Source organism: Clupea harengus, chromosome 5 (assembly GCF_900700415.2).
Source record: "Clupea harengus chromosome 5, Ch_v2.0.2, whole genome shotgun sequence".
NCBI classification, from domain to species: Eukaryota; Metazoa; Chordata; class Actinopteri; order Clupeiformes; family Clupeidae; genus Clupea; species Clupea harengus.
The window spans coordinates 11,471,895-11,487,659 of record NC_045156.1 but is presented as its reverse complement, the minus strand read 5'-3'; the positions used below and the strand labels follow the sequence as shown (position 1 = coordinate 11,487,659).

The 15,765-nt window shown below is 44.7% G+C and overlaps 1 protein-coding gene across 1 annotated transcript; it reads left to right on the top strand.

Moving 5' to 3' along the window:
- Positions 1-5,778: 5,778 nt before the first annotated feature.
- On the top strand, positions 5,779-13,663 carry wnt2ba (wingless-type MMTV integration site family, member 2Ba). The gene is made up of 5 exons (XM_012836007.3): positions 5,779-6,687; positions 8,932-9,152; positions 10,568-10,845; positions 11,152-11,416; positions 12,085-13,663. Exons 1-5 carry the CDS (start codon positions 6,482-6,484, stop codon positions 12,312-12,314), a joined length of 1,200 nt encoding a protein of 399 aa, XP_012691461.2. The 5' UTR covers positions 5,779-6,481; the 3' UTR covers positions 12,315-13,663.
- Positions 13,664-15,765: the final 2,102 nt, after the last annotated feature.

Here is a 15,765-nt window from a genome sequence, read left to right as displayed (position 1 = left end):
ATAATGTTCTAACACATTTAAATGTAATTGGGCTCCCTGTACATGTGTATTTTCTCCACCAGGGGGCAGTGTTCTCATAGCACAGTGATGAGGCAAACAAACTGATAGAGCCTATCTGCTGAGTTGCCCAGCTGGAGAGAAGCGGACAGATTTCATTGTTTTGTAGTTATTGTGTAAAAACAAAATGAAATGCAAATGGTTTTATTATCAGTTTTTTTTTTTTTTGTAAAGATGTTAATCATTCAGATAATTTTGCAGCTGCACCCACCAGGTGACTGTGTGTGTGTGTGTGTAAGTATGGGACAACAGTGCATCCGATGCCATCAGAATGGTTACAGTGCCACCTGACCTGGCAGCTTTAAAACCCTTGATATGAGAGGTGTGAATAACAGTAACTTTCAATTCAATTTATACAGAAAGAAGAATGAAAATGTTAGAAGTGAGGTTAAAAACAACATCGAGTGATGCAAAAATGATGTGAAGTGTTAGTTCTCATATTGGACGCTGTATAGGACGCTGCTGTGTGACACTCCTGGCTAACAAAGGTTAACAAACGGTGACAGTAGGAGCCTCATACTGTGAAAGCTATGATCTATAGGCAACACTGGTCTAGATTACACAACAACTGTTCTCTGATTACAGCTACATGGTGCCTGTTTGTCCAAAGTTTGGCTTTGGGCTCAGGCCTCTGTAAAGTGCAATTATGTTAGAGGCGCTATATAATTGAAAAAGACATTTACATTTATTTAATTCAGCAGACGATAGTATTCAAATCAAGCTTACAGTATAATACAGGTATACATTATTATCAGTATGTTTGCTCCCTGAGTACCTAAACCATGACCTTGGTGATGTTACTGCTAGAGGAACACAAGATTCCTGTGATGTCTTTGATCAGTCATTTTTGTGCTGACTTCTTGGAGTTAGCAGGAAGTGAAAACTGGGTAAGCGTGGTGAAGTGTGGTTTTGGAAGGCTGGCACCATGGCCGTGGGCACTCATGGGGCCAGCTCACTTTTCAAAGCCTAATTCAATTATATATGCCAGTGTATGTCTATGTTTGTGTGTGGCACTGACACAAACATACACTATGTGTGTGTGTGTGTGTGTGTGCGGCCGTCGGGCGGCTCAAGTAGCGGGGTGCATGAAATATGTATTATTCAGTATGGTGCAATATTCTGTTTGGCAACCTGTTCACAACGGTATTCGATCAATCCAAACACATAGCCGGCCTATTCCGTTTGTATTTGACATCTGGGACAGCACTCACCACTAACCAGTATATACGGTGAAGTTGCTCATTGTGGTTGCTGATTGAGCACTTTTTTTTCAAGCTCACATTCTTCGCATTCACACAAAGACCGGGCGCAGTCCGTCACTATGGCACGCCGGAGCGGATTTGTCGGTCGGTGTCCTCCTCCAAGGCGGCGGGTCACCTCATCAACATTCCTGTGAAGCGAGCGGTGGACGGGGACAGGTTGCGCGGGCCAACAGGGACGCATGCCTGCCCACCAGTCGAGCCGTCCATAAACCCCCAGGGCCTGGCAACGGGAGGCTGGCAGCTGGCCCCGCTCTCTGGAGCCATTGGAAAGTATGAGGAAGGGCATTGCGCATCGCCCGCCATTATTATTGAGCAACATTGCACAGGACGTGGAATGTCAAGAAAAAAGTGAGGAGAGATTTGGATGTGAAAGCCCAAACGTATTTGAGGCTTTGTGGAATTCTTTAAAAATACTGGAAAGATGACAACAAGGCATTTGGGACATTTTGCTGAGGCTATTGTGGTCCAGTTTAAGATTTTTTTGGTACTCTTTGTTGTTTCAACATATGAGCAACTAATTGCTAACGCAGAAACTTGGCAACTATGGGACTATGTGCGTTCCCAAGGAATGATGGAAATTTTTTGTTTGTGTTTGTACGTTTGCGCTTCATCTTTTTTATTTGATTACCAAGCCTGACAGGAAGTGACACATGAGAGGCACATGACCTTATTTTATAGGTTGTACATTTTGTGGAGCCTTTATCTCACACAGAGCAGGCCCCACAGAATATGCTTCAAAATGCTTGTAGTCATCATGAAGGCCTAGACATCTGAAAGGATTAAATCAGGTCCCTTGTCCCAGACTATTGTCAGTAAAGTCTGACTGTCAGTGAGACTTTACTGCCTCGTACAACACTATCAAGTCCCAGGTCCCAGACTAGCTATAGAAATAGGAAACACACAAAACTCAACCCACAGGTAGGAAGGCATGTATGCAGATGTCACTTAACTCTAAAACACTTATATTTAGGGGAGTATTGTTAGTGTTGGAGAGCAGTGAACTACATGTTATTAAACTAGTAGTTTAACTACATGTTGCAGTAGCTTGCTGGTAGTTCAGCTACATTCACATTTACATATATGATGTAGTTAGCTACTGAAACTGCAAACAATTTGGGGCCATAAAAGGCAAGGAATGATTTTCGGTTTTTATGTTACCATTGTTTGTTGTACTGTTATTGAACCCCCATTGACCAGCCCAGCTCCCTTTTTCTTTCATCCTGACCACTGTGAAGGCCCCTGGCAAACCAGCCACCTCCACACACTTGACCTTGGTGTACTGCGTGTGCAGAAGGCCAGGCAGCGCTCACACAGCGACATCATCGCGGATAAACCTCCCAACTCGCAGCCATAGAAAGAATCACCATGCCAACACCTAAAGAATCACCATGGCCACACCTCAGGAAACAACTGACGCTCCACCGACAGAACCTACATTTGACCTGGCTAACTGAGTGATCCTGCTAGGTACAATAGCCCCACCTGGGCTCCAGTTTTTGGAAGGTAGGTGTCTGACTAATGAACATTGTATACAGAACCAACTATGTATACAAAAGCTGACATTCCTTGCACTTTCCCATTAATAGTGGGGTATTTTATTTTTTGGGGTGTATGTATGACCTGTGAAGTAGGCATTTACTGCTGGCCTGTGACTTTGTTGTGTTATATTTGATTATAATTTCATATCATATGTACATTGTCAATTTGATCTTTCTTTTTCCTTTTTTTTTTATCAAAGTAGCTTGGACTACTTTTTTCTAAGTGGCTTTATTGAACTAAAGTAGATTTGTCCATAGGGTAACTTTGCTGTAGTTCAATGTCTTTCATTGTGTCAATAGTAGCTTGCAACGTGGCTTCCCCAACACTGATTGTTAGTTACAACATTAGTTTGAAATGGCTGACCAATGATGATCAAAAATGATGATCAAGCCCCCCCACAAAGCTCCTTTGGAGTGTCCCCTCGGTGGAGACGGCGTGGAGGTGAGCTCCCCCTGCCTCTGTTCCAGGGATCTGACGTTCGGACTGGGACTGAAATTAGCCCTGGCCACGCGCTGGCCCAGAATAGGAGCTCAGTGACAGCTCTTCACCATCCGCAGCTGGGGCATTCTGGGGCATTCTGGAGCAAGGTCCTACCCCCTCTCGCCTCATCCCGCCCCGTCCTGTCCTGTTGGGTCCGTCCCCGTCCCCGTCCATGTCCCCGCTCCTGTCACCTGTTTTGGGAATTAACTGGTCTGCACGCCCCGGCCTCCCAGCAAAACAATTTGTTATAGAGTTGTCACTGTAAAATCTACAGCTTGTTCCGCAGACAGAGAAAGATCAGGTCGCATATGCGAGAGGGTGTGTGTGTTTGTGTATATATGTCTGTGTGACTGTGTGTGTGTGTGTGTGTGTGTTCGCACAGTGGCCTTGTCTGTGTTTGGATACATACTTTATGGATGTGTACATGTATGCTGGGATTGTTGGCTTGTCTAACTACTTCACAGTATGTATATATATACAGTTCATATACATTCTCCGGTGACTGCAGATGGAAAACTACAAGGCCTAGAAATGATCTTCATAAATGACAGAGCATGCGTAAAGCAACGCAAATGTCTCTTATAACTGGCCTGTCAAAGGTTGACACTATAATACCACATAACAGCGGGGAGCTGTCATCCAGCCCTACTTTGTTACGGTATGGGCATTTTTAGCTGCCGGGACTATTTTTAGCCAAGTGTGCTATTTTGACCTTTTCTGATGGCTGTGACTAATATGCAGGGATTTGCCCTCGTTACTGTCAGTCCCCCCGTGCATTTCCATTGTCCTCTGCTGTATATGTGACCCCCCCCTTAGGAGCAGGAACTACAGGTCGACAGGAGATGACCGGCGGGTCAGACTGTGTTTGTTTATTTGTCCATTACACCCAGTCCCACACCACAAACACCTGACACTAATTAGTGTGTCTGTACACCCCCCCCCCCCCCCACCCCCAATGACATGATATATTTGACCAAAGTGTCATAGCTCTAACGAAAAACTAAATTCTCGGCTCAGTTGTGACCTCAATGGGAACATTTTTTTGCTTTTCGAGTCATGAGAAATCGGCCTCCTCAATGTATTACTGACAGGGGGGAACACACAAACGATGCACTGCCACCTACGGGAGTTTATATACTCATCTGAGATCATTCTTATTGTTAAACTTCAGTGTTGATGCTTCCAAAAACTGATTTGGTCAATAGTTGTTCTTCTGCAGTGAGCATCTGTACATTTAGACCGTTTCTTCAAATAAATCAAAACTGTAAAGGACAAAGACAAGATAGAGATGGGAATGTATTTCCAGAATAGGTTCACCACTTGTTGTCTAAAGGCCAAGCCCTGGAGTTGATCTCAGCACATTCAAATGTCTGATGCTGCAGCAACAGATGTATATCATGCCACTTAAGCAAAGCAGACACTGAACAGGTTTGAGATATGGGGGATCATAAACTCACTGACTAAAGAGGCCTTTGGAATAGCCATGGAACAATACATACAAACATACAGACAGACAGACAGACAGACAAACACACTGCTACAACTACAGTATTTGGCGGTTTAAGAGGATACTTGACAGTTGCTCTTGTTAAACTTACTGACTAAAGAGGCCTTTAAATTCAGGGACTAGCCATGAAACAATACATACATACATATATACATACACATACATATACATACACACATTCAGACAGACAGACAGACAGAACTAGAACAACTGCCACAACTATCTGGCTTTTTCAAAAGGATACAGCCTCTTGACAGTCGCTCTTGTTATTTCATTGTGCTTTTGAACGATGTACTTGGAGTACAGGACCACTTCATTCCCAAACTGCTATTAGACCTGCCGCGTCTGACCCTCACACGCACGCACACACACACACACGCACGCACACGCATACACACACACACACACACACACACACACACACACACGCTTACTTTACAACAGTGTCTCCCAAGAAGAACGGGACACTGAACCCCCCTGAGTTCGCTGTATATTTCTGTAGTTTAATGATCAATGTTCAAAACATGATCGTGTGATTTATTATGTCTATAGCTGTCCAGGGCACCGCTCTTTCATCCCATCATGTCATTGAAATGCATCACATGTGAGGGAAAGGCTATGGGTAGATTAGGGATATCAAAGAGGTCACAGAGAGTTGCAAAGAGTAATGTCCAGCGCATCACTTCATCCATTAACATGCCTGAGTTTAACTGGCTCATGGTGGTTAGTGGAACATTGTTCTGGAGCTCAGCAAGAGCCGGGTAATCAGACCGCTTATTTCGCAATTTCAGCAACACATGTTATAAGCAGTGCGCTTATGTGCAGTACAAAGACAATGTCACCTCCCAAAATAATTACCAACGGTCGCTATATTCACGCTGTATGTATTCATTGGGCTAAAAATAGGATTGTGTAATCGCGTTTCGGAACGCAGATACCTTTTGTGGTCAAAGCAACATCTGCTAATAATGATATTTAATTGCAGGAGGCTTTGCCACACGCATTATTACCGACGATAGAGGTTCGTAGGTAACAACACAAACGGCAGTTTCAACCTCAATGAAAACCAACATGTGACCTAGAGAAGGTAGAATTTGCCGGCGCATCCTCATTCCAAACTGCAAAGCGGCGCGGAGCACAACTCTTCCCATTCACCCGGGGGCTTCACAGATGCTGACTTTATCCAATGAGAGCACAGAAACAGGGCGATATTAATTTAATCTCCCCTCCTCCCTTCTACCCTGTCGGTGGTTTATTCTAATAAACCGCATTTCAGCCCACACCAGTCTTAAAAGGGAATACTGAGTCTATAAAATATATTGGGGAGAGGGGCGCCATCAAGGAATGGGGTTTGGATTCTTACTTCAAACGCGCCTGAGAGACAACTATATATTGCTGCTAATGAAGCAGTGGTACTGAAAAATATAAGTAATTAGGTGATAGTTCCAAATTAAGAAATCGGATTAAAAACAACTATGAGTTGTAAGAGAACTTGGTATTCAGCAGTCCTCAACATGACAGTGGAGCGGCTCTAAAAACTGTGAAATCTTCTCGTCATCTACTCGAACAACGCAATCTTCAGTTATTAAAACCTTTCAGACGTCATTCGGATTATTTACCTGGAAGTATATACTGAATGGACAACAAACCCGAAGTGATGGAGTTTACCAAAGTCCAGAAGACAACGAGGAATCCATCGGTCACCTCGAGGCGGGTGGAATTAAGACCGTCATCTCGAAACAGGAGGATAGCTTCTAATTCTACACCTGCTACCTCCAGGATATATGTACATTTCATTCTACTTCTTTTGATATTCACGCCGAGAGTGGACTCATCTTGGTGGTAAGAATGCTTTAATGTCGACGTATGTTTTATTTTGGTATGGATGAAATAATTGCCAATTAGGCTACGAGTTGTTGCAAACTAGAGTTTAAAAAGCAAATGATTGAAATGATGTTAGTGATTTGATTATGGAGATATCAATGTCGGTTTTTCGTCTATGAAATATATTGTACCTTTACAGTCTATTTCTTCAGATGTTAAAATTGCATACAATATTATTTTAGAGCAAGTCCTAATTTTCACTTACAACAAACATAATTACTATTTTTACTCTTAGTTTTGTTTCCATGAGTAAGGTTTTCCAAGTACCGTTTATAAGCAAGACGTTGTTGGATGAAAAAAAAAAAAGAAAAACAATGTTTGGGACAAAAAAAAAAATCGACCCTAGTTCATTAGGCTATAGAAGGCTAAAGTATTGGGATGCGTGATCAGGCCACGTTGCTCTTGCAAACATCAAACAGAACAAGTCAAGAAATCAAATTAGTCCGCTCCACGGTAAGTGAAGCGAGGGTGTTGAGTTACCAAGAGCGGGCGCTGGGGACCCTTGAGGAGATTTCTTCATTAAGATTAATGGCGAGCGGGGCTTTCCATTCCCAGTCGCACTAAGCGGGAAAGACAGGTAGGGACTGTGGTGCGTTCAGATGTGCTCTTGTGTGATTTCTCCAGGGCACAGTCCATAGGACTAGTCAGGACATGTAAGGGTTCACATCCCGCCAATCCCGGCATAGAATAATAACAAGCCACTGTAACCCAACACACCGCACCGCAAGTCTGTGGTAGGCGCTTAATAAATCACACGTAAAAACAAATACAGGAGACTGGACACTTTCCTCTGATAATAAGCAGACGGGAGGCATTTCTGAAAAAAATATAATAAGTCGGGAAAGACGTCTCCGGGTTTCTTTCTTTCTTTTCTCTTGGTGTTGAGAAATCGTGATAAAGAAAATTTCTGTGTGGTAGAATTTCACATTACAGTATTTTACCAACTCAGACAGTAGTATGTTATAGACAGGCAGAAAACTTACACTAATGGACCCTATTGGGCAGAAGGCAGCTTATAGTCCACCTCCACCCCTAGTGTCTTCAAGGGTATCTAACCAGCTATGACCCACTGACTGCCCCTCCCCCCCCCGCACCCGAAGCTCTACAGTCCATCACATTTGGCTGTGCAGTTGTGATAGTTATGACGTCACTGTGTCCAATTCATTTCATGATTGTCAGACACACACACACACACACACACACACACACACACACAGATAGAGAGTTTAAGTCCGACCGTGTAATATAAAGGCGCTGGCATAAATTGGAGTGATTGACCATCTTCTGCTTAGCAACTGTTGAAGTAACTACATCACCCCTTTTGCCCCCGAAAAAATATGATTCACATATCCCCACCTGACAGTTTGGCCCCAACAGATCCCCTACTGAGAGGGTTACAATAGCCAGAGTGTGGGAGACAAATACTTCCATAATCGTAATTTATGCCGTAAAGGGCTGAGGGGGATGGATTGTTGTCATCGTTGCAATCATTTATGCTCTGAGTTTTTGGCATCCGCACGGCCGACCCTCCCAGCTGGGGCCGAAACAAGCTGAAAAGCAAGGGGTCCTGAGGACCTGGTGTGTGTGTGTGTGTGTGTGTGTGTGTGTGTGTGTGCTCGTGTGTGTGTGTGTGTGTGTGTGTGTGTGTGTGTGTGTGTGCGTGGAAAATAAACACAACGCCCCTGCTCAGCATAGCTGCCTGCCCTGGACGAGTCGTGCTGGAGGGAAACTGGGCCGAGGACGGCCATAAGAGGAGTGGAAAGAGTTCCCTCCGCTCCAGCCGGGGCCCAGTCGGACCCGCCGGTGACACTAAATGTGGCCACGATTGAGCGGATAATGACATCCGGCCGGCAGGAGACAAGGCTTTGTGAGCACGGCATAAACCGTCTGCCTGCCGTGGCTCCAGTCGGCGCACCCGTTTGGTACAGTGGCTTTCAATGGAAAAGAGGGGGGGGTTGGGGGCTGCTGGTGTTTGGGTCATTTACGGGTTACTGAAACAGCCCCGAGCTGTCTCTGTAACTGCCTCTCTGCCCGGGCCGTCTGGAACACTATTACAAAACTGAACTTGACATTGAGGTTTTTCCTTTTAAAGTATTAGCCTGTGTTAGCCCTGGGGGTGTTTTTTGGGGGTAAAAACAATGTGCCTGTTGAGAATGTGACATGGTGACATTGTGTGCCCCTCCGCCCGCCCCTCTCCTGCAGGTACATCGGGGCTCTGGGGGCACGGGTGATATGTGACAACATTCCGGGCCTGGTGAACAAGCAGCGGCAGCTCTGCCAGCGCCACCCGGACCTCATGCGCTCCATCGGGGAAGGCGCCAAGGAGTGGATCCGCGAGTGCCAACACCAGTTCCGCCACCACCGCTGGAACTGCAGCACGCTCGACCGAGACCACACAGTGTTTGGCCGAGTCATGCTCCGCAGTAAGTATGTGTGGCTGATGGTGTTTGTGTGTGTGTGTGTGTGTGTGTGTGTGTGTGTATGTCTGTGTTTGTGTGTGGTTAGAGCTTTGTGGACTGAAACTTGTTCTACATGTTCCAGCATTAATCTTGATTCTGTATAAAGTCTAAAGTAGAAAGGCGCTCATTTGTAGACTCTTCTCTGTAGGCCAAAGCCAGGATGGTGCCTCTGTTCTCTGTGCACATGTGAACTGACACATCCAAGCCCTGCAGCAGTTCTTTGGACCACGCAGGCACAGTCTCAAGAACATTCTCCTTTCATTTTAAATATTCCTTGGGGGTGCTGGTAGCCTAACATGCAATTTGATTCCACTCTGTCTAACGACGGGAACGAGAAGTTCTCGAGTCTGAAAGACTGTAAATATCGTGCAGTGGCAACGAGGAGGTAGCGCCGTTTTCGAGATACGAGACGGTACTATCAGAAAAGGTGTCAAGGGAGAAGAAGGAGAGAGAAAAAAAAAATCTCGTCTCAACTTTCCTGGAAGGGTGGGGGGGATTTTTGGAGGGTGGATATTCTCCAAATACAAGTAGCAGATAGAAGGATCTACAGGGCTGATATATAAACAGTAATAGGAGATGTAAATATTTGGGGAGACGTCTCTGGCGGACTGACAAAGCCCCACTGCCTGACAGATTGCCTGTGTTCTGCTTCAGTGCGTGCGGGTGAATGAAAACAGGGCCAATAGCCGAGCCAGCTCTAATAACCCTCAATCTCTTTCTCCACGGCCCCAACTGAAAACACATCCATCCAACCCGTGACTGAGAGAGAGCGAAAGAGAGAGAGATAGAGGGAGGGAGGGAGAGAGAAAGGTAAAGGTGGGAATAGATGGAGAGAGAAAGAGAGAGAGGCCCAACGTCATTAATCGTGTCTAGTCTTTTTTAACAAGTCATAAGTCAATATGATGAAGCGATCAACAAAGAGCGGGCGACATGTAAGAACTGGACCACACCCAAATGAAAAACAAAGTTGAAAGAGATAGTTCACATACAATATATTACTCTGAATTTGAAAGCTATGTTCTGAAGTTCAGGCACACAGTGAAATTAGCGACTTTACTACTGTGTAACAAGAGAGTTATTACGATATGTCAGCAATAACTAAATGACATCCACTCTGTCTTACAGCGTTTCCAAGGCTCTTAAGATTATAAAGTTTATTCTCACAAGGAAGTCCGCTTGGCAGAGAACGCACATGCACTCACAGTACTAACTGGACTGACAGTATTTATTTAAACAGTTTTTAAAATTAGCAAATGTCAGTGGGTTTTTAGAGATGACAGATCATAGTCATTGGGCAACCATAACACTACGTATATGTTTTAGCAACCCTTGTCTCGTTATATGCAGTCAGACATGCTCTGCTTTAATGTCCTACGCAGGCAGTCGTGAGGCCGCGTTCGTCTACGCCATCTCTTCCGCCGGGGTGGTCTATGCCATTACACGAGCCTGCAGCCAGGGGGAGTTAAAGATATGCAGCTGTGACTCTCACAAGAGGGGTCGCGCTAGCGACGACAAGGGCGACTTCGACTGGGGCGGCTGCAGTGACAACATCAACTACGGCATCAAGTTCGCCAAGGCTTTCGTGGACGCCAGGGAGAGGATGGTAAAAGATGCCCGGGCACTCATGAACCTCCACAACAACCGCTGTGGAAGGATGGTGAGTTTGGGCTTACTAAAGTCACACAGCTAGTTGTGAGGCATTTCATTTGTGGTGGCGGGGTGTCATGTGGACAAGGTAGCTAATCATCAGTTGCAATCATTCAACCAGGCAGAGTGGGCAGTCAGGAAGTGTGAGAGTCTCAGTTGACTGGGTCATGGGATCACTGTCATGTTAGTACCACTGTACTCCTTTCAAAGGACATTTTCTTGGTAAATCACTGTTCTCCACAGTGTCATTTCCAGTTAGAAGTCATGTTATGTGTTGGTGAGAAGCTCGTTAAATGAAGACCATGTGTTTTTCCAGGCAGTGAAACGCTTCATGAAGCTGGAGTGCAAATGCCACGGGGTGAGCGGATCCTGTGCGCTCAGGACGTGCTGGTTGACCATGTCTGACTTTCGTCGCACCGGGGACTACCTGAGGAAGAAGTACAACGCGGCCGTGGAGGTCACCATGAACCAGGATGGGACAGGGTTCACAGTAGCAGACAAAGACTTCAAGGGGAACCCCAAAAATGACTTGGTGTACGTGGAACATTCGCCGGATTATTGTCTACTGGACAGGGCAGCAGGTGAGTGAATGACTGAGCTGTGAAGGTCCAGTACAATCCACAAAACACCTGAAGAAGGTCACGCCTGATCTGAGGCGTAAAAAATGGATGGTTTTGCTTTTGTCACGTGTCTGTATAGATTATGAATGCTAATGCGATCTCAAGTCATTTGTCCCATGAGAAAAAGACATCTTAGATAAGATATCTCTGAGGAGCAGATCTTGCAGTTTTAGCAAAGCTATCTTTGAGGAGCCAGATACATACCACAATATAAGCCTGGAGACACAAGGGATTAGCTTCCATAAGAATTCTATACTAGCTGTCTCCAGATGTTGTACTCTTGTCATAAAGCGGAAAACTCATGTCTGGCCTGCTGAGAATAGGGTCAGCCAAGTAGAAACAGCCTGTCACAAGCGGCACTGACTGGACTCATGTTCGTACAATGTGGGTCCTGTCCCCCAATTTAAATGAATTGAATAGATTGAGATGACTGGATACATTGCTGAGACACAAAACATCAGCTTAGTGCAGACAGAAAAGGTTAAGGGTGAGAAGCTGGAATTGGCTCTATGATCGCCTGTTGCCATCAAGAAATGACAAATCCTGGGAACAAAAGGACTTACATGACTGTACCCATCATCCCGTTAGAACTGGCTCTTTAAGAGACATGCTCTTCCCTTGTGTTGCAGGTTCGCTGGGCACGGCAGGAAGGGTGTGCAACAAGTCCTCCAGGGGGATGGACGGCTGTGAGGTCATGTGCTGCGGTCGGGGCTACGACACAACGCGGATGAAGAGCGTCACCAAGTGCGAGTGCAAGTTCAAGTGGTGCTGCGCCGTGGAGTGCAAGGACTGCGAGGACGTCGTGGACGTGCACACCTGCAAGCCTCACAAGCGCCCCGACTGGCTGGACCTCACCTGAGTGCTCACCTTCCCCGAAAGTTTCAGTCCCCGCTTCTCTTTCTCTCTCAGGACTTTTTATTTGTGTTTTCAAAGTGGGACAATGCATTCTGGGATATGTAGTCTATACCTCTAATCCTTCAGACTCCAACATGCACCTCTTAGCACGCCTTTGGCACTTTTTTTCCCCTCTGACTGCCCCTCACTAAGCACTGAAAGAAAAGAAGAAGAAAAAAAAAGCATCTGTGGGGCTCGTTTAGATAAAAGAGGGTGCTTTGAGAGTTGTGTAGGTAGGTGTTATGGCGTGCAGGAGTGGGCCTTTTTCTGAAGTCTGAGTAAGTGTTTTGGTTTAAAGGGTGAGAACAAATCCACGGAACTCAAAGGGGTTTTTGGTTTGGAAGTGTGTACTTTGATCTCAGATAAGGACGTGGTTTTTTTCTGCTTGCAGAGTGCTGAAGACACTTCTCCAGTGGACACTGAAGTGTGGTAGAATGGTGAAACGCGATGCTTGTGTTTGGTGTATTATCCATATTTGTGAGACCTCTTGGTTTCAGATCAGAGTATATCTGTGGGCTCAGCCCAACCGGTGACCTTCAGGACGGAAAGTTAGCGACTTGGAAAATCTTGAATTAATGGAACGGAAACAAGGAACTGAGCTTATTGCAGATGTCATAATTTGTGCAGTGAGGTACTCGTGTATTTGCCCTTTAACCACAAAGGATTCAACCAGCAGCCAATAATAAATCCAACATATGTAACTAACAAGGGAAGATATTCAAAGTGCATTCAAAGCACAAAACAATCACGAGAGAGCATTATATCACCAATACAGCTGTGTAAAGTTAATAGGTCTTCCCTGAATTTTTCTGTAAATAGTATCTGTGCTCTGAATATAGCTAACGCAGGTCTATTCTGGGTTCACCGTGATATGTCTTGTGACTGTTTTGATGAAGGTAAGACCACTGCATATCTAAAGCACTTGATTCACTATCTCTTACAACGTCACAACATGAAGAGCACTGTTATATTTTTTACCCCTTTCTTACAATTGATAACTCCTTGATTGGATTTTGAAAATAACGATCAAATGTAATTAATGATTAAAATTGTTTGTCACTGGATTGAAATGTATTATGATATATATATGTATAAACATTTATATATTTATCATAACTGTGAACAAAAGCGCTTTATATGAACAGGTGGGCTAAGTTTCATTTGTTATGTTGAGGGGAGTCACGATTACTTTCTTTGTGGGACTGTTTTGTGGTTTTATAATTAAATAACTAAGGTGACCCAAATAACAGATAAACTATGGACCAGATCTGTGTAAGAAAAGGGACACGTCAGTATCATAGTCATCTGACATCTCAGGACAATAATTTGGATGGTACTGCTTTGGCATTGTACACAAAAATACAAATCATGTGACGGGACCCTTCAAATGCTTCCCAGTCGACACGGCTCGAAGGTATACAGGAAACAAACTCCCTCAGATTACATATCTGTTCTCTGAAGCTGTTTTTAGGGTCTTGCTGTTGTGGTCAAATCCTCACCCAAGCAGCATGTTACCTATGAAGGTGTTTTGCTCGCAAAGACTGAGGAGGTAAAAAAAGCCAGGTGGCCGTGACTAGCATTCTCCTTTATTCATTTTGAAACGGAACAGCCAGCATGATGTCACAAAATGGCCGCCCTGAAGTCCTAAAATAGTGTCTGAGGCAAAGACAGACAGTGCTATAGCGAGTGGGTGAAAAGGTCGGATGATCACATAGGCCCAGATGGGACTGCGTATGACTGCAATGGCCTCGATCATCAATCATAGCATGCCACCACATCTTCAAACTGCTTATGGTAAAGGTGCAGGATGAGACTGCAGGTCAACATTATGAAATACTCAAAACTGTCTTTTATGAAGTCCTATTAAGCTATGTTGGTTTATCTTTACTTTCTAAAGTCTTATGTATGAATTACAGAATTACAAACTATTATTTGACTAAGGAACCAAGTGCTTTTTGCTGGTAGTGTAGTGTATTGTGCAAGAATGCATCAGGAAAGTGCTAATGAGGGCTTTAACACTGAGGCCTTAGCTTTCTAGAACTGATTCTTGCCAAATCTTAACTCTGAAGTAACACACGTCTGGCACTTGAGACTGAAGAACATCTTAAAAAACATTGGGACTGGGAGGGAATGTATTGTTGCTAAATTTTGTTCTCAAGCTTGCATCCAAAAAGGAAATATTTCCGACTCTTAAAATGTGACGTAACTGCTTATTCTGCAGCTCTTGTGAAAACCCTTGGAGCCAAAGTTTGTCAGACGTCTTTTTTTCTTGACATTTTTTGGTTTCACACCTCTCGAAGCCAAAGGTCCATGTTGGGGAGATGTGAAGGAGAAACTCGGAGAAGTGTATGTTTACTTACGAGCGCTGTCAAATGGCTCCCCAGGCAGTGTCTGTCTAGTGTTGAAAATGATGGGGTCCCACAGAAATAGTTCTGCCAGCTCCATTCGTTTTTCCATTTCCTCGTAGAGACCCCATTAACAAAGATAAGGATTTATGGAGGAACTGCAAGGTCTTCCTGGAGCTCTGAACGCAAGCGTTCAGGATGAGACACGAGTTCAGGATGAGACAACACAAGCATTCAGAGCCAAGTGACCACAGCAATTACTCCTCGTTAGTGAGATAGGGTGTATTAGCATGATGTGACTTGACAGAGAACGACGAGCCAATTCTCATTTTTGTGGGTGGTCTGCCCGATGACTTTAATGAAGTTGGATTTATTTCCGCTTGAGCCCGGCCGCCTCTCGCTGCTGGAAGTCATATTTAGACAAACAAAGTTTAATTTAAGAAGGTCCAAAGTTATAACACTCTCATACAATAGGTCATGAATTATCAACTCAAACCACACAATCATCCTGCACAACACAGCATCCAGACTTAAAACAGTGGAGCCAGACTGCTGTTAGAGAAAAAAACAAACATTCATTCTATAATTCCCGGGAGATTGACAAACTGGAAGTTGTATGCAATGTACCGCCTCAGTAAATCAAACATTTTTCCTGCCATGCGGTCACAACAGTCAACTTATCCTCCTCACATCCAGCACTGTTAGAACATTATTCAGAGCCTCATACTGAGAGAGAGAGAGAGAGAGAGGGAGAAAGAGAGGGAGAGAGAGAGAGAGAGAGAGAGAGAGAGGGAACCGGCACGGCATCCTATACCTGTTCGTGAGTGTGAGAGAGCACAGGGGTGAGAGGTCATCGGCATCTCAATGGGATCCATAGGGCAGATTTATAGTGGAGTTTAGTGCAGTATATACGTAACCCCTTGGGGACGTGCATGGAAGGCCTCCCAGGAGAGTCTGGACTGGTGCACTACCAGGCCGTCTGTCAGGACTGAGATATCCAGGCTGGCTGCAGGGGATTAACACATAAAAACTCCTTATCTAGTGAATCAGCTGTCAAGAATGCGACTCTCC